Genomic DNA, 24,459 nt, shown 5'->3' on the forward strand with positions numbered 1-24,459 from the left:
CTCTTGGTAAGCTTTTTGGGGTCAATCTTCTGAAAAATCTGAAGAAAGCTATGGAACTTCTGCCCATAAAAATGTACTATATACATATACTTTCACAGATTCATAATTCCCCTGGACTCCAAGCTAAGAGCTCCTACCTTAATCTGTACCTCCAAACCTTATATCAACTTGAATTCATGACCCCTCTTGTCAGCAAATAAACTTTCCCAACTTTTCTATTAGTAGCAAATTGACTAAACACTCCACTTGGGCCGAGTTATATGCAGAATTGGCTTAATGGTGTTTTCCTAGAAGGCCACCTGACTGCCAATCCCTTATCAGCCTAGCTATGCAATTTTCTTCACTCAGGGCTAAACATAACAAAGGCAGGAAGCCCAAGTTTGCTCCTCTTCTGGTGTTCCCTATCTCAGTGAAATGATACCACTAACCACACAGATTAAAGAAGAAGCAAGGCCTTAGGCTCCTCCTCCTTTAGGCAGCTCTGAGCAATGAAAAAAAAAATTATGATCCTCCCCTCCAATATGCAATTCAAATAAAAACAATACTAAGGCATAAACAATTAAGGAAGTGAAAAAGTTCTGATGTTCCTATGGTGATTCAGTCTTTTTTTAAGCTATATATTCAAAATTAAACTGTTTCCACATTTTGGGTACTTCTGATGTACTAGATGCCATATACAAATGCTTTCTCTGGCTCCTGAGTAATCCAGCAGTGGCCCAGCTGCCCAAACCAAGAATCTGGGAGTCGTCTTTCACTCCTTCTTTATTTCTATGCTAATTGATCATCAAGTTTTAGATATTCTATCTCCTAAACTGGTCTTGAATCTTGAATCTTCATCCCCACAAATAATTATCTTAGTCCAAGGCATCAGCACTTCTCACTTAGCATCACTGCCTCCAATTTTATCCACTTCCATTCATTTCTCTACTCTGTGGCTAGATCACATTCTTGTATTTCGTGTGTGTGTGTGTTGTTGTTGTTGTTGTTTATTTGTTTGTTTGACAGAGTCTCGCTCTGTTGCCCAGGCTGGAGTGCAGTGGCGTGATCTCGGCTCACTGCAAACTCTGCCTCCTGGGTTCAAGTGATTCTCCTGCCTCAGCCTCCTGAGTAACATTCTTGCCTTTAAGATGCTTAAATGCTGTCCCCTATTACCCATAAGTTAAAAGTTCATGTTTCTTAGCATGATATCCAAGGGCCTGCATGATATGTTCTTAGTTTACCACTCCAGCCTCTCTATTCTTGCCATGGGCCCTACTACTTATACACATTCAATGCTTCCTAAGCTGCCAGGCTTTCTCATACCTCCAAGCTTTTATACATGCCATACCTAGGCCTGGAAAGTCTTACTTCTTACCCTTTCCCCCAAATTTATGTGGATCACTCCTATTAGTCCTTACTTTTAAAGACTCACTCTTGGGCTTTTTCTCCTTTGGCAAGTCTTTTCCTATCTCCTCTTTGCAGACAAAGTTAAATGCCTGTCCTTTCATGCTCCCATAGAACTACTCAGTGTATACTTTGAGCTTGGTACCATCAGCATAGGATTATTTTTTACATATCTACCTCTCTATCTAAAATTTGAGATAATTGACAGTAAAGGGTGTAATTTATTTATTCTCACATTCCCCTGCAACTAGTTTGTACCTGCACACTTAATAGCTATCATGAATGGACATTCACCATGTGCCAAGTGTCTGAAGCTATCTCATTTAATCTCCACAACAGTCTTATGAGGTAGGTCTTATTCTTGTTTTATAGATGAGAAAAGTGAGACTTGATGGGGTTAAATCATATATCCAGGGTTACACAGGTGGCAAACATCAGAGCCAGGATTTGAATCTACGTCCCCACATTGTCTCCAGAACCAAAGTTTTCAACAGTTGAACTATTTATTAACCAGTGGCATCAAAAAAAAAAAAAAAAAAAAAAAAAAAAAAAAAAAAAAAGCTCTAGCTTTCAGTAAGTGTTTAGCAATAAACTAGACCCTAGATGAGAACCGGTTTTTGTTTTGTTTTTTTAGATACACTAAAATGTCTGTATCACCCTGCAAAATTCTGTGAGCATTTGTCATTTATCTTAAGGCTCAACCTGGTCAGCTCTCTGGGTTGACATTTGCAGAGAGCAGAAGTCCAAAAAAGTATCACTTTCTAAGTGTATCTCCCATATTCTATTGGAACTCAGAACAAGGCTACAAATTGCTGCCTGGACCACAAACTGCAAACAGCATTTGGCCTTGAGATCTACTGGGAGTTCCAGTAGTAATTCTTAGGGCCACCTAATTTCTCCAGAATTTCTCATCCCGACATCTTTCTCTATTCTGCTACTTCATAAAGAATGAGAAGCCCCTCTAGTCAGCTATCATCTTTTATATGCCCACCCCAGTGTTCTGCAGTTCTTTTACTAGCAAGAGTTTGTCCTATCAGAAACATTTTTTTTTCTACATTTTCTACCTCTTCCTTCACCTCTTGCCTTAGGTTTTCATACTTCACTGTACATCATTTTCATCTGAGAACTTAAAAAAAGAGAGAGAGATGCCATCTCCAGAGATTCACATTCAGTTAGTCTGGGGTAGCCCTAGGCATCTTTGTTTTTTAAAATTCCTCAGGTATTTCTGTTACATAGCTGGGATTGAGAACAACGACTTTAGACACTACTATCCAATGAGGGTGCCGCTTCCTTAGATAAGACTGATGGAGGCTGCTCACCCTTTCTCATCCCAAGCCTGTAGGCCTGAGAGAACGGAGAAGGCAGACTTCCTCTTTTTTTACTCAAAACGATTCGAGATCCGTACTTCTACACTTGCCTACAAAATCCTCTCTTTTGAGATTATCACCACCTAGTTCTCCTGGCCAAGTGCATTGTTTGCCGTTGAGGACTTTGGCTCCCAGTTTTCCTTCCTACATTCTGTGCTGCCACCACTGTGTAAAACAGGATATTAATGGATACCTCCTTCATACCCTTTCCTTATGGATCCTTGATCTGTCTCAACTGTAATGAATTTTACCTCCCTTCCACTTCTGCAATCATTCCCACGGCCATCTTTTAAACCATTGGTTCTCAAGCAGGGTTGTACATCAGAATAACCTGTAGAGTTCCATAAAATACCAATGTCTAGAGCCCACCAATAACGTACTATATCAGGATTTCTGGGGATGAAACCTGGGCAAATGAATTTTTAAAACTCCAGAGATAATATGCAGCCAGAGTGGAGAACCATAGTTGCCCCAAATCTTTTTATTATCCAGAATAACCCTTTCTCTGCAATATTCAACCTTGTTACCTCATTCTCTGAGCTCAGCTTCCCATCTGGCTAACCCGCTAATTGTTTCAAGTGCTTACTCCTATTTTACTTGTTCTTTGATCTCAACAAGACCTCAGTTTCTAGAAGGTAATGGGGAATATTGAAACAGGACAATAATAGCAGATTTGTGTTCCAAATATCATTCTAGTCACTTCCATTTTTAGCCAATTTCTCAGCTCCCTTCTGGCTGAGACTCTATGGTCCAGCATGTAAATTGCTCTTATGCTTCTGTCCTGGAAAGTTTCACTCTTTGACTTCTTGTTATAATTGTCCTATGAAACCCTACCTTAATAGAATCCAACTATGAAAGCTCTCCACTTCTATTTCAAGGCTGCCAAGAGTTGCTGGAGGGAAATCATACAGCCATGCAGATTGGTTGGTGCTTATAATAGTTGGGTGCTTGACAATAGTTTCCTCACCCCTTGCCAACTTCCTTTTCCAGTCACCACACCTAATATTCCAGAAATTCAGAACTCCACTCTAACTTCGGCTCTACCCCCTCCTCCCTTACTTTCAGCATGTGACCTTCCTTCTACCTCACTGAGATAAATGGAGGGACTCCTTTATTTCAGTTGAAAATTCCTTTGATTTCACTTTCTCTCCTACCCCTGTGAATTTATCTCCATCAGTAGCATCTTCTTCTTTTCTCCTGCCTCACTCCTGTCACCTTCTACCTAAAGTGAATCCACCAATTATGCTCTATTTCTTCTTGTATCCTCAATCTCTCCGTCTCTACTGGCACTTCTCTTTTGGCTTAAAAAACATGCTGAGATCACTGTTGTCCTTAAAAATTAAAATGCTTCTGCTTCTTCACTTACTTCTCCAGCTGTTATAGTCTCAGCTTTTCCTTCTTTAGGTTAAACTTTTTGAAAAGGCAATCTAGATTTATTTAGCTCTCACTCCTCAAACCAGTATAATGGCTCCTCTAAAGTCACAAATTAGCCTCCTCCTTGACCAGTGGCTACTTTTCTGTCCTTATAAGTGTGGACCTTTAGTCAAAACTGACATTTGTGACCACGAACTTCTTGAAGCTAACATTTCCCCCACCTTCTTTCATACAACTCTTTCCTAGAGTCTATTTCTGCATTTCTCAGTTTTCTTTCTCAGCCTCATTTGCAGGTGCTTCTTTCTGTTAGTTCTTTAAATACTATGGGGAATATTAGGAGCTGTCCTAGGTCCTCATCTCTTCTCATCAATACACTTCTCCCTTGGGTCATCTCATCCACATGCATGATTTCAATCCCCATTGACACTAGTGATTCTCCATATATACCTCCAGCCCTGACATCTGTGTTGCACCCCAACCCCAGGTAGTTAACTGGCTACTGAACACCTCTCTTTAGGTACCTCACAGACCCCTCACACTAAATATTTTCAAAATCAAGCCTAATTATTTAATTAACTAATTATCTAACTAATTAACTGCTTTTCCCCATCTAAAACAAGAAATAATAACTCTTCTTTTGGTTCCTAACTCAACCTTCTCCAGCTCTTCCTCTCACCATCTGATTAGTTGTCTAGTTCTATGAATTCTCCTCCCTAAATAGTCCCTCTGCATTATCCTCTCTTATTGCTGTTACTGGCCCTTAAGCCAGGCCACTCTCATTTCTCACCTGTATGACTCCAACAGCCTGACTGGTCTCTTTCCCTCTCTTCCCGATTCCTCTTGTGGCTAGAGTGATATTTTAAAACACAAATCTGATATCATTGCCCTGCTTCAATGTTCCCCCATTGCCTTCAGAATTAAATTTAAACCCCTTAGCATGGCATAGATAAGCCCTCCAGGATCTGGTCCTCACTTACGTCCACAGCTTCTTCTCCTACCCCTCTCCCACTCTCAGAGCACCAGTTTTTCTGAACTACTTGTAGTTGTATTCATAGAAGCCCAACTAACAGCGTGTCATGCCTACTGCCTTCAAAATGATGGTCTTTCTACCTGGGATGCCATTCACTCCTTAATGGCTAGCTCTATGCTAGCCATTTAAGACTCACCTCAGTTCAATAATCATCTCCGCCAGGAAGCCTTCCCTAACCACCCCTTCCTTCAGTCTTGAATAATTGCCTCTCCTCAGTTCTCACTCCTACATATTACACTTACCACGCTAAACTCTAATCGTTGAATAACTTATCTGTGTCCCTGACTAGACCTTTGGTTCTTCAAAGCCAGGGACTGGGACTTTTTCACCTTTGTACCCCAACACCTACCTAGCACAGCATCTGACTCAATGTTTAATGAATAAGCAAATGAACAAAAAAATGAATGGATGAATGAAAGACCTTCATTATATGAAATGAGGTCCAGTAAATGGGGACAGGTCATGCCTATTTGCTGTTATGTGTTCATAGAAGAGGAGAAGATGACTGATGTCTGCCAAGAAGGCCTAAGGGTGAGGAGTACATTTTAGAGTTGTTTTTGTAGTTAAAGTTGTTATTGGTGGTGTTGCTAGTTTTACCCCAACAGTGGGAATGACTCTGTATTCATTCAGGCACACCTCTTGCCAGGTACCACTTTGGAGCCAAAGGCATATATGGCAACATAGATGGGCATGGTTCAAGGTTGAGCAAAGCAACCAATTCTCCCCCCAGATGAAATCCCTAGATGGTGCTATGGCTGCCTTCTGAAAACAATTTAGAAAGCTGTCGCCTGAGTCTTCCTTGTTGTAGGAGTTCCATTTGCTATCTTCCCCTAAAATTCCTGGAAGTTTTGTTGGGCCTATTCACTGAATGTCATATGGTCATTTTCAGATTTATTTTTTAGAACACTTTCTAGCTTCTTGGAAACAGAGCATGCAGGAAAAGAAAAAGGATGACAGAGGACAGACATAGGAAAATGCTTTCCTACATAAATTTAGCCTAAAAGCACAAAACAATCATCTTCTTTTTAAAAGCAATGAAAAGCATGCAAAATATTATGGTACATGTCATAATTTTAAAAGCAACATTTAAAGCCTTGTTAATACAGAAAGCTAAAAGCAAAATATTGTATAAAGCATTTTTGATGCAGAAATAATTTTTCTAAAGAAAAATAAACACATAGTCCAGCTAGTTCTATGAGGCAAGCATTTTACAACCCTGGCTCTAAAACACAACTTCCTCCTGCTACTGTCCCAGCTTCTTTTCCTTTGAATCAGTGAGCCAGTTAGCAACTACACTGAATTGTGGATCAACGTAGTGACAGGTTATTCTGGGTGATTCATTAGAAACTTAAGTAATATTCTGAACTTGCAATCTAACTGGGAAAATAACCTTAATAAACAAAAAATAGCAACAGATACTGCCAAAGAAAATTAGGTGCTAAGTTGGGCAGAATAGAGTATAGTAGCATGTCAAAGAAAAGATCACAGAAATCTGTGGTAGACAGTCAGGGCCTACTGGAGGAGGCATGTCTTGAGAAATGGGCCTTAAAGACTGGATACCTCGATGCAAGGGTAAGTCATCTCAACTAGGAAGAACAGTAAAAGTAAAAGCTTGGAAGTAGGGATGTATATTGCATGTTGATGAGGAAATGAGAAGACACAATAAATAAGCAGGGTGTAGCCTTGGAAATCAGGAAGGGAAGAAAGATGAAATCGGAGGTAGTAATACAAAATGTGCTGAGAAAGGTTTTTGAATAGTTGAATGACACAATAAAAAAAAAGGTGTGAGAAAACAAGCTAGATAACTGTGTGCTGCTAAGGTACACATGCCATGGTGGGGGCAGGCTTCCAGATGGTTGCTGTTTCACTCAGGTGGAAGAGGAGAATGAATGGTGGGAGTGGAATGGGGAGGACTTCCCTACCACTGTATCTGTTGTCTCTAAGATCACCTACTGGAATTTCTGACAAACTCGTGTGTGTGTGTGTGTGTGTGTGTGTGTGTGTGTGTGTGTGTATGATTTCTGCAACTATGTTGAAAATTACCTGAGGATAGGGAACTTTGTCTCATACGTAGTATCCCTCACAATATTCAGCACAGAGCTAGGCACATAAAAAGTAGGCAAAACTCTTTTCTGAGTGGTATATAAGCAGTTAAAAACATGCTCCAGATTCTAATTTTTAAACTAAGATAGCTAATAAATTAAATCTGTGCTCAAAGTCAGAATGCAGCCCAGATTTGTGCATTGGCTGGATACCCATGTCTCTATCCTGTGGTCTTCCATTAAGTCCTTTGAGATAAAGGAAGCCTAATAAAACATTCCACTGGGAGGCTTGTAGTGAAGTTGCTGACACTGAGGCCCTCCTGGGAGGTGCACTTATCTCATAATCCCTAGCTTGACACCAGAAGCCCTTGTCCTTCTTTCCACCCTTTGTCCCCCTCACCCTACCCAGATGCAATCTGTATTCATTCAGTGTTATATATTCCTAAAGCTAAACAACTTCTGTAGACACAGGGACCACTTCTGGCAGAAACAGTGGAGATGGCTAGGTTAGAGATCTGTCATATTTAAAGGCCTATTTTTCATCTCAATATTCCTGAGCATTGATTTGGGAAATCCATGTTGAAAGGATATAGAAGTCTTATTAAAGGGCCGTCCACCTCCTATGGGTGACATCCTTCATTTTCCTAAGAAATGATCCTTAGTGACTTGGTTACTCTTTAGCTGGATGATAGACGCTTTTGGTGTTTCACTGATTTACCTGTTACTAAGAGGCTGTCAGTTAGCGCCCCAAACAGGTCATTTACAAAATGTTGCCTTTGGTCTGTAAGAAATGAAATGCCTTACTGTCTACTTAGCTACCAGGAAAGTGAATTAAGTACTGTAGTTGTTCCTTTTTTACTTTAAAAAAATGCCATTTTGCTCTATCCTCTGATTTGTGGGTCACAGAGCACACTGTGCCATAACCCTCCTTAGGGAAGCCTTCTGAAGCCTTCCTTATACTTAGGTAACAGTAAGTATCTCAGAATAGTTCTTCCTATGACAACAGCAGCCCTGCAGGTTTCAAAGAGGCAGGCGCTCATTTGTGAGAGTAATAGTTCCAGAGGGACTGATTTCTGCAAAGCATGTTCTAATCCCTGAGATATCTGCTCTGTAAACAAATATCCTGTTTGGGGGCACATTACAAGAGGGGACCCACAGGAATTTCTCAACTTCTGAATTTACAAGAATTACATTTCCCTGTACACAAGGAGAGATCCGTTCTTTTGTTTACACCTAATTTTTTTTTTTTTTTTTGGTATAAAGAGTATCATTGTGTGGGCCTACAAATTTATTTATTTATTGCATTGGAAATACGTGAAAGTACTATGTGGTGACTACAATAGAAAGATAGGCATAAAAATAGATTTTATTGTTGGTGATACGTATTTAAAGCAACTGACAGTACATGGTGAATAAAAATTTAAAAAGAAATTCCACATAACATCCATATTTCTGGCTTACACTTAGCATCTTGGGCAAGTACATATTGATTCTGAGCAGAAAAGGAAGGTGTTCATTAAATGCGTAAGAGGGCCCAAATATCTTTTACATACTGGATCATGAATGAATCTAAGGGGAGAGATGATAGGTGACTCTTGTGTTCTATTTTAATATTCCATATTTTTCTTTTTTACAAAAGCTAGTTACTTCCTGTTAGCAAATTAGGCCCTCAGGAGGAATAACTTGTCAGGATAAAGGTATGACTACTGTTGTAACCACTGAGGCACCTAGGTTCTACTTGCTTCTGTAAAAATTGAATTTTTGCATATTCCATTGGCTGAAACCTGTTTACAATTAAGCTACTCTCATTTTATGCAAGCAGTACAGTCTTCAACTACCACTGGACTAGGAGTTGGGGGATCCAAATTCTAGGTCTGCCTTGCTTTGCTTTTAAGTAGTGGAGCAAATTTGTGGAAGTCATTTAACCTCTCTGAACTTCTGCCTTCCTCTGTAAAATGGGAATAATCCCTGCCTTATCTCCATCATAGGGAGTTTGAAGAAGGTAACTGCTATGAGAGGTTTTGAACATTATAATACACCTATAACGGCCTTCCAAAATACATCATCTTATAAGCAATATACTAAGTAACAGGGTGACTATGTTTAGACTTAGCATTTTCATCTTATGAGTGATATCCTTGGAAGTATATCTACCGAGAAAAGAGGATTAAACTGGGCCATTTTAAACATTCACTGCTCTTATTATCTTTTATTATATTAGCAAATCTCAGAAGCATATAGTTGGGAAGGCCCATGGTGGAAGGTCCATTCTCCTGCCTTCATGTAGAAATTGCTAAAGCCATGAGATATCCAATGAAGATTCTAGAAAATGTCACTCTTAGTAACCTGTAGCATCCAATTAGCCTATCTGGAATTTATGTCTAGTTCCATTCTCTCTGGTGGAATATTAAGCCCATTTTCTCCTGCTAGGTCTTCAGTGGCTATGGAAAACAATATATGTCCTCCTCAAATTAGCAGGCTTTAATGTATAGATAAAAACTCAATGTGGTACCTGATTCTGCAAGAGTGGCCACAAGCCCAATTCACAGGTCAGATGTTCCATGAGGATGATGGGATAGGAGAAGTAAAATGATAGTCACACGTGAGCCCTTCAAGTCGCCCCCACTCACACATGCAAACAGCTAGCACCTTCAGTGGTATCATCTTCAAAAACATTCAGCAACAGTGATTATTCTGGGAAATCATTAGGAAGTTACCTCTTACTCATCTCCTTCTAGGCAACACATACTGGTTCCACTTTCATTTGCATTCAATTGACATATGCAACAACTTTGATGGGAAACATTTGAAAACAAAAAGCAAAGATGAGGCAATGTCTTAATGAGACCCTTCTGATCATGTGGATAATTATATAGGGTAAAAGTTTGAGGAGAAAAAAGAGGCCTCATTTGCCTTAACAGGGAAAGCAACTTCATATCCCTTAGCCTTTGTCAATGTTCCTCTTCTCGCAACACTTCATTTTTTAAAACGTATCTAACTTCATGTTTGATACAGCACTCTTCTGTCTTCCCCTCTTATTCCATCCATCCTCTGTACCTTCTCCACCTCCTAATCTCCCTTTCAGTCATTACTTCCTCTCAATTTATTTCTCCCTGTGGCTTCTTTACCTTAGTGTAAACATCTCCCAATCCTACATTCCATACTTATCTTGGATTTGACTGTCTGGTGGTTTTAGGGGGCTACCATATTTTTGCCCAGTTTCCCTGTTCATTGGCCTTAAAGTGGAAGCACAGACCCTGGTAGATAGGGAGTGTGTGTCCTTATTCCACCTTCTTCCCATTTTAACATGGGTTGCCTAGGAGTAAAGGAGTAGTACAAGATACTCTTCCATTGGGGCATAGCACTGACCCTAGAGGACAATCAAGATGCCATGTCCTTCAGGTTTCCAAAAGGGCAGGGCAGTGATTTCCAAAGAGCACTCTTTGCTAAGCTGGATGGGCTACGTTTGCAGAACCAAGAATGTAAGCACCATTCAGGATGTAGCAGTCTCTGATACCTGGCTTTCTGATAACAGAACCCTGAATTAATTGACACTCTTACACATTATTGGTGCAGTGATAATAACTTTGAGCTACTGCAAGATCCCAAAGGGTCTTCAGTATCACCAAAGAAAGACTGCATACTGTTATCACACTAAGTATATTTTATTGTGCATTAATTAGATGAAAGTTAGTAATATGCATTGACCAAAACATTTGATTAACAAGACCATAAAGGATAACTGAGAATTTTCTTTAATATAATTGTTGTGCAGCAAGGATTCCTGCTGTATAGAGTATATAGAAGATGACATACTCTAGGAATTAGAACAATATATATTCAATACAATAACAAAACTATATAGTACTTTAAGGACTCTTTCACATATATGAACATACTTATTTAGAACTTCAGCTTTTTAAAGTAAGCAATATGCAAGCCTATAAAGTACACACCAAAAAAACCCTACAAAACACCCAAAGCAAATGTCAGCATATCTACATTATCAAGAATATCTTCTCATCATCATGTCTTTCAAAAACATGTGAAAAAGGGCCGGGCGCGGTGGCTCAAGCCTGTAATCCCAGCACTTTGGGAGGCCGAGACGGGCGGATCACGAGGTCAGGAGATCGAGACCATCCTGGCTAACACTGTGAAACCCCGTCTCTACTAAAAAATATAAAAAAACTAGCCGGGCGAGGTGGCGGGCGCCTGTAGTCCCAGCTACTCGGGAGGCTGAGGCAGGAGAATGGCGTAAACCCGGGAGGCGGAGCTAGCAGTGAGCTGAGATCCGGCCACTGCACTCCAGCCCGGGTGACAGAGCGAGACTCCGTCTCAAAAAAAAAATAAATAAATAAATAAAAAATATGTGAAAAAGTTCTTTCTTTCCTTTCGAGTGGCAATTTTTAAAAGTCCCGTCTTCTGAAATTCAGATATGTTTCAAAGCACACTATCATTTTCTTACAGAAAAATGAAAGCCACTGCTGGCTTTTAGATGCTGGGAACATAGTTTACCACATATTCCCTTTGTCCCATTTCAAGGTAGTGTGATATAGTAAAGTAAGCATAGGGTTTGGAGTTAGAGAGACTTGGGAGGCTTCTGGCTTCTGTCATTTGCTATGTGATTCTACGTTGTCTACTTAAATGCTTTGGGCCTAAATTGCCTCATCTGTAAAAAGGGAATAATATAGAGTGGCTGTAAGTATTAAATCAATACATTTAAAGTGCCTGGCATATAGGTTGGCACCCAGTGACTAGTCAGTAAATGGTAGAACACTTCCTATTTGTCTTGATTTGATTTATATACAATGATTCCCTCCTATGCCTCCAAGAAGAAGGATCATCACATCATTCCCAGGCTCACCAGCTCCCAAATCTCTCTCGATTCCCCACAAATAAAATGCACATGAACTGTGCCCTTTAAAGACACAGTCCTTTACACAGCATTGCATATCCTCTGAAACACACCTAATGCTCAAGTGCAGCAGAAGACACAAAACATATAAGCATGCTTCAGTAGACACAGACGTCACACAGAACATGTCACCTCTAAATGCAGCCTCGCAGCCTCACCTGCTTCTTCCCAATATGTTCTTCCAAGCTTCAAGTCCTTAACATTGATTATTTTTGGAGGCAATATGCAATTTTCAGAGTCCTGGCTGCATTCACTTGCCTCATTGTTTTTTCCTTATTGGTTGATTTATTCATGTATTTATTAATGTATTTATTTATTCATTCATGTGTTTATTCCCCACCGTGTTCCAAGATGGATGTCAGGTGGCTTACAAGAATACACAAAATACAACATGATAGCATAAATTCAAAGCAGATATAAAAGTAAAAGGAAAAAACAAAAACAATAAAAATAGGAACATGAAATGGAGCCTGGCAGAAAGCTAATACAAAGTGCATACATACCGTAGAGTCCCATTACAAGTGCTATGCATTGACCACACATTTGGCTCCAAGCTTTCTAGTAGCCAACAAAAGAGAAACCTGATCGGTCCCAGATTTCACAGGGCCCATAAAATAAAATCAATGTATATGGTTAGGATGTCTCTTTCCTGGTCTAAATCCTGAAAACTTTTCTACAGTAAAGTATCATAAAATGGTGGCAAACTGTCCTTCCTAAATTGCTCTAACACCAAAATTCAGCTTCTGGAATAGTCACCAACAAAATAAATCCTCAATCTTAAAATTACATCTACTATTTCTTTTTTTTCCTTCTACCTGTCTCTTGAAGTTCCACTTAGTCAATGAAATGTAGCTATTAAAAGGACTTCTTCAAAAACAAACAAACAAACAAACAACAAAAAATCCTCTGCTGTCACCAAAGCAAATATTTTCAGTTAGGTAATGAAATAGACATCATGAAATTACAATGGCCAAATTTGGAAAAATCCTCAAATATCCAACAAAAGAAAATGGTTAACTAAACCATGATGTCATCCTATGATGAAACATTATATAACATTGAAAATGATATTTACAAATACTTCACATAAATGTAGGAAAATATTCATGATAAAAATGCTAAGTATAAAAGCAACAAAACTGTATGCATTATGACTTTTTCTATGTAAAAATTATATATGTGCATACATAGCCATAGAAAAAGTCTGGAAATAAATCCATCAAAATATTAACATTGCTTCTGGGATTTGTGATTATGGGTGATTTTATTTTTTTCTATATGCTTATCGTTATTTTCCAAGTTTTTGACATTGATGAACAATTTATGATGAGACCAAGAGGTACTAAAAAGAAAAATAGCAACTTAGTTACCTCTGGCTTGTAAAATTATAGGCACATTTAATTTTCTTTTTAAAATTTTCTATAATTGACATAAAAAATGGGAGGAAGTTACTTTTAAAAAATAAAAGATTTCGAAAACCTAGTTTTCTCAGTTGTTCATCGATAAGGTCCAAAATGCTACAAATATAATGATATTATGGTTATTCAGCACTTCCTAATTTTACTTTTAATAGCCATCTGGTACTTATAATTATATTCAATTATCACTAAAATTGTGATATTTGTGCCAGGTATTACTATCCTCACTTAACAGGTGATGAAACTGAGGCTCAGAGAAACCAAGTGACTGGCCCAATGTCACAATAATCAGTGGCAGAGCTGAACATGAACCCAGGTCTCAAGAACCCAGGTCCAGTGCTCCTTCCATTAGTTCAAGACTGACTGTGATTAAGCAGTTACCAAGAGATAGGAACACAGAAATAGTAATCCCTCTTTCCCCATGAGAGTCAGGTTCCTGAACAACCCCCAAGGTAAGAGAGTTCAGCTGAGGAGATCATGATATCGGGAAGGAAAAAAATGGGCAAAAATGAGGTCTCAAGTAAACTGTTGAAAACCCTCATAAATATTTGTATGCAGGCAAACAATAACAACAGCACATTACATAAAAAGAATAATGAGTTTACACAGTTTAAATCAGTAAAAATGATAGGCTTTATACAGTTTCCATTTAGATCCTGAGATGACTTCCAGTGGTGATGAGGATGTATCTATCACTCATTATGGTAGTGGCAAATGGGGGTGACAGAGAAGCAATGAACAGAAGTGGACTATTCATTTAGTTCAAATTATGGATATCTATACTCTTAGAGTCAGTGAAGTCGAATCCTGAAGTCATAACAACTTGCTTGAGGCTTTATTTCTATCAAGCAAGTGAATTTAAGTGGCCCTTCTACAGATGCTTTTGTCTTCTCAAGTCCTTTTTGAAGACACCTTAGCAGTTCTGTATGGAGCTCAATTTAATCATTCAATCTTTATCTGAAGGTAGCTTATTAGCTGTCCAGTAAGAGTATTTAAATGGTACTACTTGATAATTTAGGCTTTTCTGAGGTTTCTTTCTTCCCAATGTAGTCTTTTTAAAAGTCTCATAGGACCTTTTAATAGAGTCTAATTAAATCAAACTTTGTCTGAAAGTAGTTTTATCAGCTGTCCAGCAACAGTATTGAATGGCACATGATTTAAGTTCTATTGAAGATTGTTTCTGTCCAATATGATTATGTTTGAAGGCATCATAGCACCTCTTTATAGAATTTTAAGTCACTCAAGCTTTGAACAGGTAATATTTGACACATGTACAGATGTCAATTTAATTACCTTCTTAGGGAGGTTTTAATCTTGTTCTAAAAATTTTACTCCTGTTTCTTATAGCTGTATTTGTTTCCAGTCCCACAGCCTCCTAATTGTCTTCATCTTCAGTTATGATAATAATCTCTGGAGTCAACAAAGCTTCCTGAGGATCAGCCTCTAGCAGCATTAACTTGAATTAGTGTCAACAGGCTCAGATTCAACTTCTGCCAATGATTGCTCTTGTGCCAAATTTTCATCCTCATCCATAGGTTTTTCTTGTCTTTGGGAGGGATAGAGGAAAGATATTTCACCACCTCTAGCCAAGTCTTCTCACAGGTCACATTAATGACAGGCTCTGTTAAACTATCTAATGCCTCTTGGGGAAGTTACCTCCTGAAAACCCATTAAAAATCAACAGCCAAACCTTTATTAAGGATATGCCATTAGTAATGATGTAGGAGTCTCATGCACTAGGATTTTCAGACAGTAGAAACTTCGCGAGATTGTGAAGAAAGTTATACATTAGTTTATAATAAGCCTTCCTGAACAGCCAGATCAAACACTGACTGAAAGGCTCAAGAATCTGAGACATGTGGCTAGTTATAAAGACAACCTTACCATTAGGATGCATATTGGCAAATGTACATGAAACACCAAATAGACTGAAGAATTAGCAGGACTTTGAATTCAAGGTATTTTTCTTTTCTTTTAAGTAGTCTTGAACATCCCCAAGAAAGTACTGTTCAAACCATCCCTTAAGGAGAGGAGGATTCATCCAGGCTTTTCTATTTGCTTGCCAGTACACTGGAAACTTGGCTCATTTATTTCCCCTGAGAGGGTTTAGGCACAGTTTTCTGTAGAGCAGCAAGGGTTTCATTACGAGGTCACCTGAAGTATTGGCAAAAAATGGAAATGTCAGCCTCTCTGATTTTGCTGACCTCAGCATCAGTGGGCTCTTGCTCTTCAGAAGTATTCAAAGGGTTCCAAAGCTTGAGCGTCTTGATAGCACTAAAGATTTGTGTAGGCACGTAATCCCCTTCTTCAGCCACTTCCTGAATTTGTGGTGAATACAACATGAGAGCTGCAGGAACGGTTTGTTCTTTGGCACAACCGTCAAATAAGACCTGGTCTCCACATTATGGTGCACCTTAAATTCCTCAAACCATCCCTTACTCCCAACAAAAATTTTTCTGGATTCATTTCAGTGTCTAAAAACATGTCTTTGAAAACTCCTCTTGCATGGTCACAGATCTCTTGCATTGAATGTGTTTCATTATTCTTTGGTTTATCTTCAATCCAGAGGTTTAACTTCATTTCCATCATTTCCATCCTTGGGTCATGAAGAACAAAGCATCTTTTAAGTTATGTAGGTGTACAAGTGGCAGTACTGGCCATACTAATAGTTTCAGCTTTCTTTATGGTAAGAATTGTAGATTGATTAACAGTGTATGTGACCTACAAAGCTATTTATTTTACCTTGAAGAAGCAGATTGAGAAAGTCCTGTTTCTCTTCTAAAGACATCACCCTTCTTGCCCTCTGACAACTTTCTATGGTGTCAGTGCCCTTGTACTTGCTTCATATCTGTAGAAGCCATGTTTCAGCTTTATGCTAATTAATGCAACGTGAAAGTTACTTACTAGAGATTTCATATCCCCGCTCATCACAAAGCGTTAGCATATGATATTTAAGCACCAAATGGTATTCTAAACACCAGAAGGATAAATAATAATATATTGGTGTGCTACTCAGTGCACATGGGGCTATCTAGGGGACAATAGCTTGAAGAAAGAGAATGGAAACAAATGACTCAGAAATGCCTTCCCACTTACAATATAGTCAGAGAGACAATATTGTGGCAACGTGGACTGATTCCCATATACTGAATTCAAAATTTTCAGTTACCAAAAAGGTATACAGAAGTAAACCTATACCCAAATTTCCAAAAAGAACAACTTACAGTTAGGGAGGGATTATTGTAAATTCTACTCTACATTATCAGAAAGAAAGTCACTGTTGATATATTCAAGACAGTACTGTTGCTATGATTACCCTTGGCTTAACACTACGAATTTAATTTTATGTGAAAGGAAAACACAGTGTAAATGTATTTTCTGCCAGCCCACAGTAAATCAATCAAACATTATTCTCCGACAAAATGCAACCTCTGAAGATGTAGATGTAAAGGTCAGGCAGGCCCTGAACAGTCAATCCTCAAGAAACAACTACCTAAGAAAGAAAGTAAAAATGAAAGAATAAACTAGCCCATTTTCAATGCCCGGCCACTGATACTTTACTTTTATCCCCTCCTCCTGGGAAGATAGAGCGAAGCCTGGCTTTCTTATTCTTCTCTTCAGGGGCCATGGGAAGTGGTTTGGAGCTGTGGTTGAGTGCTGAAGAATCCCGGTTGTTACTATTCATCCTCAGTGGGGGAGCTGGGGGTTTCTCTTCATTATCCAGACTGTCAGACATTTTCAGTTACAACCAATTTCACAGCTCCTAAAGAAAAGGAGGGAAAAAACAGGAGTTGAGGGAGAAGAGGTCTAAAAACAACCTAATAAATATGGGGATTCTAACATATTAGAAACAAAAGCACTGTTCTCATGTTTTCTCAGGTTTTGTGTGAGGATCGTTTTTAGGGGTTTCTCTTCTGGAGGGAAGGAAGTTACCTCCCAAAAACCCTGATGCAATTTTCAAAAAAGGAAAGTGAAGGCAGTGATTAATGACTTTCCAAATATCATAAAAACACATAAGTCCCTTTGCTTTTCCCGCATTGAAACTCTATTTTCTCCTCTCCACTACCAGTGTTTTAGTGAACAATTTACAATCTTACTTTAAAATTCTATCCTGATGATTGTAATGGTCAGGTGATCAGCCTCCTCAGAGTTTGGAATTGACACAGGTTTGGCTGTTGATTTTTAATGGCCCATAACAATGACTTGTTAGCTGCTTTAACAGCGAGATGTCCTTGGTGTTTATTTCTTACATGTGTGTATCTCAGTTACAAAATGCACTCTCCTGTTTTTAATGATAATTAACTGAGAACCCATCCCATAGATCTGGCAGTTTCAGCAGTTGGAGTGGCTGTTAGGGTAAACAATGTTCCATATTCTCCCAAGCAGGCAGAAGATAAAGGTGGGCAAATGTCAGAGGGCCAGTTCCCGAGGAGACACCATAACCTTACTCCCTGCCATATTTTACGTCTTGGGAGAAGGGACAAGGGAGGTGACAGAGGTAGCTAGCTGTAAGATCCAGTCTGGGTTTTAGGAGCTTATTTGCTCTTAATTTCATTATTATTATTATTATTATTTTTTGAGACGGAGTCTCACTCTGTCGCCCAGGCTGGAGTGCAGTGGCACGATCTCAGTTCACTGCAAGCTCTGCCTCTCGGGTTCATACCATTCTCCTGCCTCAGTCTCCTGAGTAGCTGGGACTACAGGCGCCCGCCACCATGCCCAGCTATTTTTTTTTTTTTGTATTTTTAGTAGAGACAGGGTTTCACCGTGTTAGCCAGGATGGTCTTGATCTCCTGACCTCGTGATCCACCTGCCTCAGCCTCCCAAAGTGCTGGGATTACAGGCGTGAGCCACTGTGCCCGGCCAAGTTCATTGTTCTTTAGTATCTTGTGTCTACGTCTGAGTATATTCGGTTTTCATTCCCCCGGGAGGATAAGGTAAACTGGAAAAGCATGGACTCCCCCAAGGAAATGTTTCTGTCTCCAGGTATTTTCCTACTCTAATTAAAGTCCTTCCATAAGGTCCTGACCCCAGCATAAGTCAGGTACTAACAGTACCTTCCAAATGAACCCCCAGTTTGAATTCAAGGAAAATCAAGTCCCTTTAAAACTACATCTCTGTAAGTTTATCAAGTATTACCTGGTACTAACTTAGGAACATAACAACTCTCCAAATATGACTTAGCATATCACTTCGTTTCAACAACATTTACTATGAACAAACCTAAGAACAATAAAAACAAGACAGGGGTCTACTCATTAACTGCTGTGCTGAAAAATTATCTATCAATCCTTTCTGGCCCTTTAGTGGTTACAATGTGTTTATTACTCTCAGTAATGCACTCTAATTTACATCATGTTATGTAGAGAATTTTAAAATTTTTATTTTGCTCTAAATTCTCTCAAATATATACAGTCTGTAACTACTCAAGAATAGGTTACTATCAATTAATAGCTTCTCCATCTGTACAGGTGATTGACAACTAACAATTGGCTTGATCATGATTTGAACGGAAGATCTCTCTGGTTTTGCTAAGTGTCATGTCTTGCATTATCTTAATGAATTAAGACCAATTCTATATTTTTTCAGTAATAATGATAGTGAAAATACTAAGTAATAAATGGTTTGTCACTATCACCAACAATTTCATAAACCTCACATACTCCTATTTAGGTCAAACTACAGAACAAGGTATAATGAAAAAGTAATTGGGATGTCAAGGATAAAGCATATTCATAGATACTATTGGTACTAGAGTAAATATTTTAATTGGAATATGAGACCAGTGCTAATGTGTCTGCATTATCTTTTGCATTTTGACTGTTGGTCCTTCTAAATTCCTAGTTTCTCTAGAATTAAAGTGAATTTAAGACTGACTTCACCAGCGGCATTATTCTGTACTGGACAGGTTCATGGTTTTAATTTAGTCACAGAGAACATTTGCCACCAGAAACAAGGCACTAGTTTTCTCTTTAACTTTTCTGAGTTCAAAAACTATGCACAAATATGAAGGGATTATTACGTAAATATGTATACAGATATACAAAATCTAGCTTGGTAAAAATAATGAAATTTGAAAGTTATTGCAGAGAAACTGAACATTTGAAAATAGAAATACCTAGAAGACAAATTTCTAAAAAGAGTGTCTCACAGGGAGAGACAGCCACCATTTTCTGGATAATATATATTTTCTGATGACATATTTAACTTGAGATGACAGAAGTCAGGAAAACATGCCATATGACCTCTTTAAAATGATATACAAAGCTGATCTTGCAAGATAAGACAAGAATCTGAGCCAGCCAGGGTTTCCGCTCAACTACAGAATTTAAAATACTATGCTCCTTTGTTCTTGATAAATAGGGGTGGCTAACAACAGAGTAACCTTTTTTGTTCCTAATTACTCCATCTGACCAGAGAGGCAGGTAGATGCCCTGCTTCTTTTCAGGCTGCCTGATTACCCTGACCTTATTTGACCACGTATAATATAGGTTGGGAAGAAAGGAATACTTGGGATCTAAAACTCAAACTACTTCTATATTGCACTAAAAATCCCTGACCAAAAATTCAATAACACACATTTGCCATGGTCAGTATCACAGACATTCTGCAAAGGACTCAGCCTATGTGACATACATGCCTATTGCTCATGAAACTGAAAGTGTTTCAATGTCATTCAACTCATCAAGGTATCATAAGAGGAGTTGGAATACACCTTTTACAAAGACAGAAGTGAAACTGAAGAACCTATGTCCAGTTCCATACTAGGAAATTAATAAAGCATGAACCAAACCGTTTTCCTAGACAGTTCAGATATGGTTTTGTTTTAATTATCTTGATATTACTTTGGTTCTTTACTACCCGTTACAAGGCACAACCAATCATCCTCTGCTAATGATTCCAGATAATTCTGATTTGGTGTTGAAAGAATAGTACAGGAGGTCCTTGATATTTTAACTCACCTTCAAATCAAGGGCCTCTAAGCACACTTTTAGAAGACCAATGGAGAAAGGGTAGGGACCTGCAAGGAATCCTTGAGGTTAAAGTATTTGTTTCCCAAGTGGGAGGTATCTCCTACTATTCCACAAACATATTTAAAAAGTGATTTTATTATGTTATGTTTATAAACAATGCCAGTCTACTTAGCCATGTGTTCCCCTGAGACAGCTTTCTATAAAGGATACTATTAATGGATTGCTGGTTCAATCTGCCTATGATGTCATTATTTCCAAGATCTTGAAAGAGACTATTTTATTTTGGGCGGCTGTAGGCTCTATTTCAAGAATTGTACAAAAGCACCATTATTCTCTAGGAACCCAATCAGAAAACTGTTTATTTTTAAAGTTCAACTGTTGTTGTTCATTTCTATAACAGTACAGAAACTTGTGAGTAGCACATTAGATACAGCCATGGGCCATTTATTTTACTTTTAGAGGTTGGCCCTTAGCATTGTGGAGCTAATTTTAATGGATAACCAGCAATGGTTTATATCTGCTCACAGTCTGATTTCATACTTGACTACAGGTTTTTCAGAGATAATTTAAATGGCTTTTGTAGATGGTGTATATTTTTGATTCGGCCCTTGGGACTTAATGTGGTTTAGCAATGCTCTATAATTACACTTGCAATTCATCAGCAATAAGACATAAGCCTCTTGTTTCACGATAGGCAAGGAGTCTAAATACCCCTTTTCTTCAGAGTACTAAAAGAGATTACTTCTCTCTTTCTCTGTATCTTTCTCTCTCCCTTTCTCCCCACTCCCCACACAAGTTTGAAGGCATGTACACACAGGAGCACACATGAACACATACAGAGGGACCTTCATTAACTTGCCTTGACACAGAGCTTTATTGCAAAGCATTTTAGAGAAAAAAACTATTACCAAGATGCATGGTTACTATAGATTAAATGATCATAAATTAGAAACAATTGTCATTAGTCTCTCATTCCTCCAAAATGCATTCTCTTAACAAGTGAGGTGCCACAACTGGACACTCAGGGAATGCTGAGTAGGTTAAAAAAGAAAGCCACCACCAACTTGTGTAGATCCAGAAGTCAAGGGGAAAAATAGGTCATCAACTATACTCTAGCTAATGTGACCAAAATTCACACTATGACCTATGTGTTAGTTTGAATACAACCAAAAATGCCAATTGTGTCTATTTGCTACAAGCACTCTACCCAAATGTGTGAAGGATGAGAATCCAGAAATACTAATTCTACAGTTTGAGGACCATCTATTAAGCCATGAGCAATTGAAATAAATATTTTTTATCAGATATCATACCATCGGAGAAAAAGAAACAACTATATGTCTATATTATTTTGTCTGCTTTCAAAATAGACATAACTATGTATTTTCATATTTTCCCAATGAAAACTAAATTAACACTGCTCTTCTTTTTAAAACAAAACCCCAGGTTAGCATATGTACAGTCATGATCTAACGAACCCAAAAGTAAATATCCAAAACCACCAGGCACGCAAGGCTATTATCACAAATCTGAGTACACACCAAGTTTGTTTAACACCCTTTTCATAGCAAATGAGAGGATCAAACATAGGACTGAGCTGTTCATTAAGGGAAATTTCCAAGGTGAATTTCCTAATATTTCTGAGCTATATATATATATGGGGGGTGACAAGTAACCTTGACTTGATGAGCTGACAACCCTATAATAATGAACTGACAGCAGCACATTTAAAAGAGGATGGATTTTAGGATTTCAAAGGTCAAGAACCTTTGAATTCGTCAAAGAACCTTCACTACATTAAAATGTAAGAATATTTCCAATCTCTGGAATTGGGGAATTCTTTAGAGATAACACGAATTATAGAGATAACACGAATTATCTCTATAGATAAAAAGGAATTGATTTTTTCGTAATAGTATTCAGACTTCAAGTTATTAAGTAAACACAGACACAAAGTTAGCTAATGACTCCTTAAACAATGATATCAACACAGGCTTGTTCTTTGTATTGATGATGAGGTTGCTGCATTTACTATCAGAATGATGTGTACACTGAATTGTACTTTGGTGGTGGGCAAAAAAATCCAAGAGTTACAACTGCTGGCTCTTTCTTGGGCTCTCTTTTAACCAAAGGCATACATTTTTGAGATGCCTAGTTGAGCTTTCAGGCATAGACTTGACTGGGAAACAAACCATGCTTTGCTAACTAGCCTATGCTGATACTAAATCCACTTTATCTTGGATGCATTATTTACAAAAGAACCAAACAGCTCACTTGTGACTGATAATGTAAGAAGATGTAGTGAACATTTACCTGCCAGAAAAAGAAAAAATCATCTAGCCTTCCACAAAGGAGACAATGTCTTAGGATTTGAAAGAAATATTATACGTTGCCTTGCATCTCTATAGCAACTAGCATCTGAAGATTTCTAGTGACTTTTCAGACATTAATGCCCACAACATGCTAAGATGCCAAAATGGGCATTTTACAGGGAGAAGAATGAACCAGATCTGGGTCTCCCAGCAGCTGAGAACCCACACTACCATTCCCAAACTAGGTGGAAAAAGGGCAGCCCAACCACAAACCATAGCCAGCTAGATGGGCCCAAATTGCCATTTTTATCATCTTGTCTCAAATTGCACAGTCATTATCCAAGTCACTCCCTTCATTAGATCATAAGTTCCTTGAGGGTAAGAGCCCCTCAGTCATAATTATATACTTTCATACTACTAGTACAGTCTCTTGTTCCCAATAGGCATTAAATACATGTGTGAAGTAATGAAATGGAACTCTATACATTCTATGTATTTGTTACAGCTCTGTGTAAGCTTTTCATAATGTTGCATAAGCCTATAGACCTAATTGTAGCAGGTCAGAGACAAGAAAGCATATTTGGAAATATCAGCACTAGTCTAACTGCCAAGTAGTTGGGCATCATTTCAAAGCCAGCTACCATCTGATTACCAACATCTCATTTTAAAAACATATGAGTTTGTAATGTCCAAAGGGCTTCCATGTCTTGCTCTTCTTTGAGCCTGACATCAACATTGTGAAGAAGAAAGTACCATCTCCATTTCTTACATGAGGAATTTACAAGCATTGAGTTTATTTTGCCCAAGGTCAGAAATGAAAAAACTGAGAAGAGTATCCAATCCCTCAGCTCCTAAACTCGTTAATTCCCTTTCCAGTACACCAATACAATGCATATCCAAGTAAACCCACAAACACACACAGACTCTTCATATACACATTTTTATCCTCCTAAAAGATTCATACAACAGGTCTACCCTTTTCATTTCAACCCACTTCATGCTGGTACTTACTATTTCAAATGGCTTTTCCCATTTAAAGACACAAGGCTAGGTGATTTACTGACAAAACTCCAACAGGTTTCGTTGGCTAGTTGTACCAATTCTTAGATGGCCTTGTTTTGGAGCTTGCCTCTTCTGGAGCACTCACCAAGGGAACTCTGCTATCAGAGACAGGGGTATGCTGTTTCAGAGAGCCTCACTAGGGAGATATCATTACAGCGTGTAATGGAGGGAAGCCAGTTCTAAGATCATTTGATCACAAGGAGCTGAGCTACTTGCTAGGCAGGAGATCTGCAAAAGCAGCCGGACAAGCAAGAGAGGCACTAGCTCTTTTTACAGCCGCCTAGTTTCAATCTTAGATCATGTAAGAGATAGCTCACTGCTGACATACATACAAGCACACTCACACAGCATACATTCATGTTCACTCTCATACAAACAAGCAAACGAGGTCAGTTCTGCTGTAGTATTGTTGTCTGCTAACATTTTCATGAGTGACTTCCATTGTTTTCAGCAGGAACTTGACATTAATTGAGTCCAAGAAGCCAGTATATTATAGTTGCAAATTTCAATGTCAAGTTGCAAATAGGAAGTCAATAGGTATAATCCAGCATCCACACTCCATATACTGCATATAAGGAACAA

General features: G+C 38.5%; 1 protein-coding gene across 1 annotated transcript in view; it reads right to left on the reverse strand.

Moving 5' to 3' along the window:
* The window catches only part of PAK3 (p21 (RAC1) activated kinase 3), a 104,536-nt gene extending 80,488 nt beyond the window's left edge, over window positions 1-24,048 (reverse strand). Inside the window, exons 1-2 of the mRNA XM_023203103.1 lie at window positions 23,827-24,048; window positions 17,091-17,292 (exon numbers count right to left, since the gene is read on the reverse strand). Coding sequence (XP_023058871.1) covers window positions 17,091-17,265 — 175 coding nt within the window. The 5' untranslated portion in view covers window positions 17,266-17,292; window positions 23,827-24,048. The remainder of the gene's footprint in view (window positions 1-17,090; window positions 17,293-23,826) is intronic.
* Window positions 24,049-24,459: the final 411 nt, after the last annotated feature.

The sequence above is a fragment of the Piliocolobus tephrosceles genome, chromosome 12 (genome assembly GCF_002776525.5).
Source record: "Piliocolobus tephrosceles isolate RC106 chromosome 12, ASM277652v3, whole genome shotgun sequence".
NCBI classification, from domain to species: domain Eukaryota; kingdom Metazoa; phylum Chordata; class Mammalia; order Primates; family Cercopithecidae; genus Piliocolobus; species Piliocolobus tephrosceles.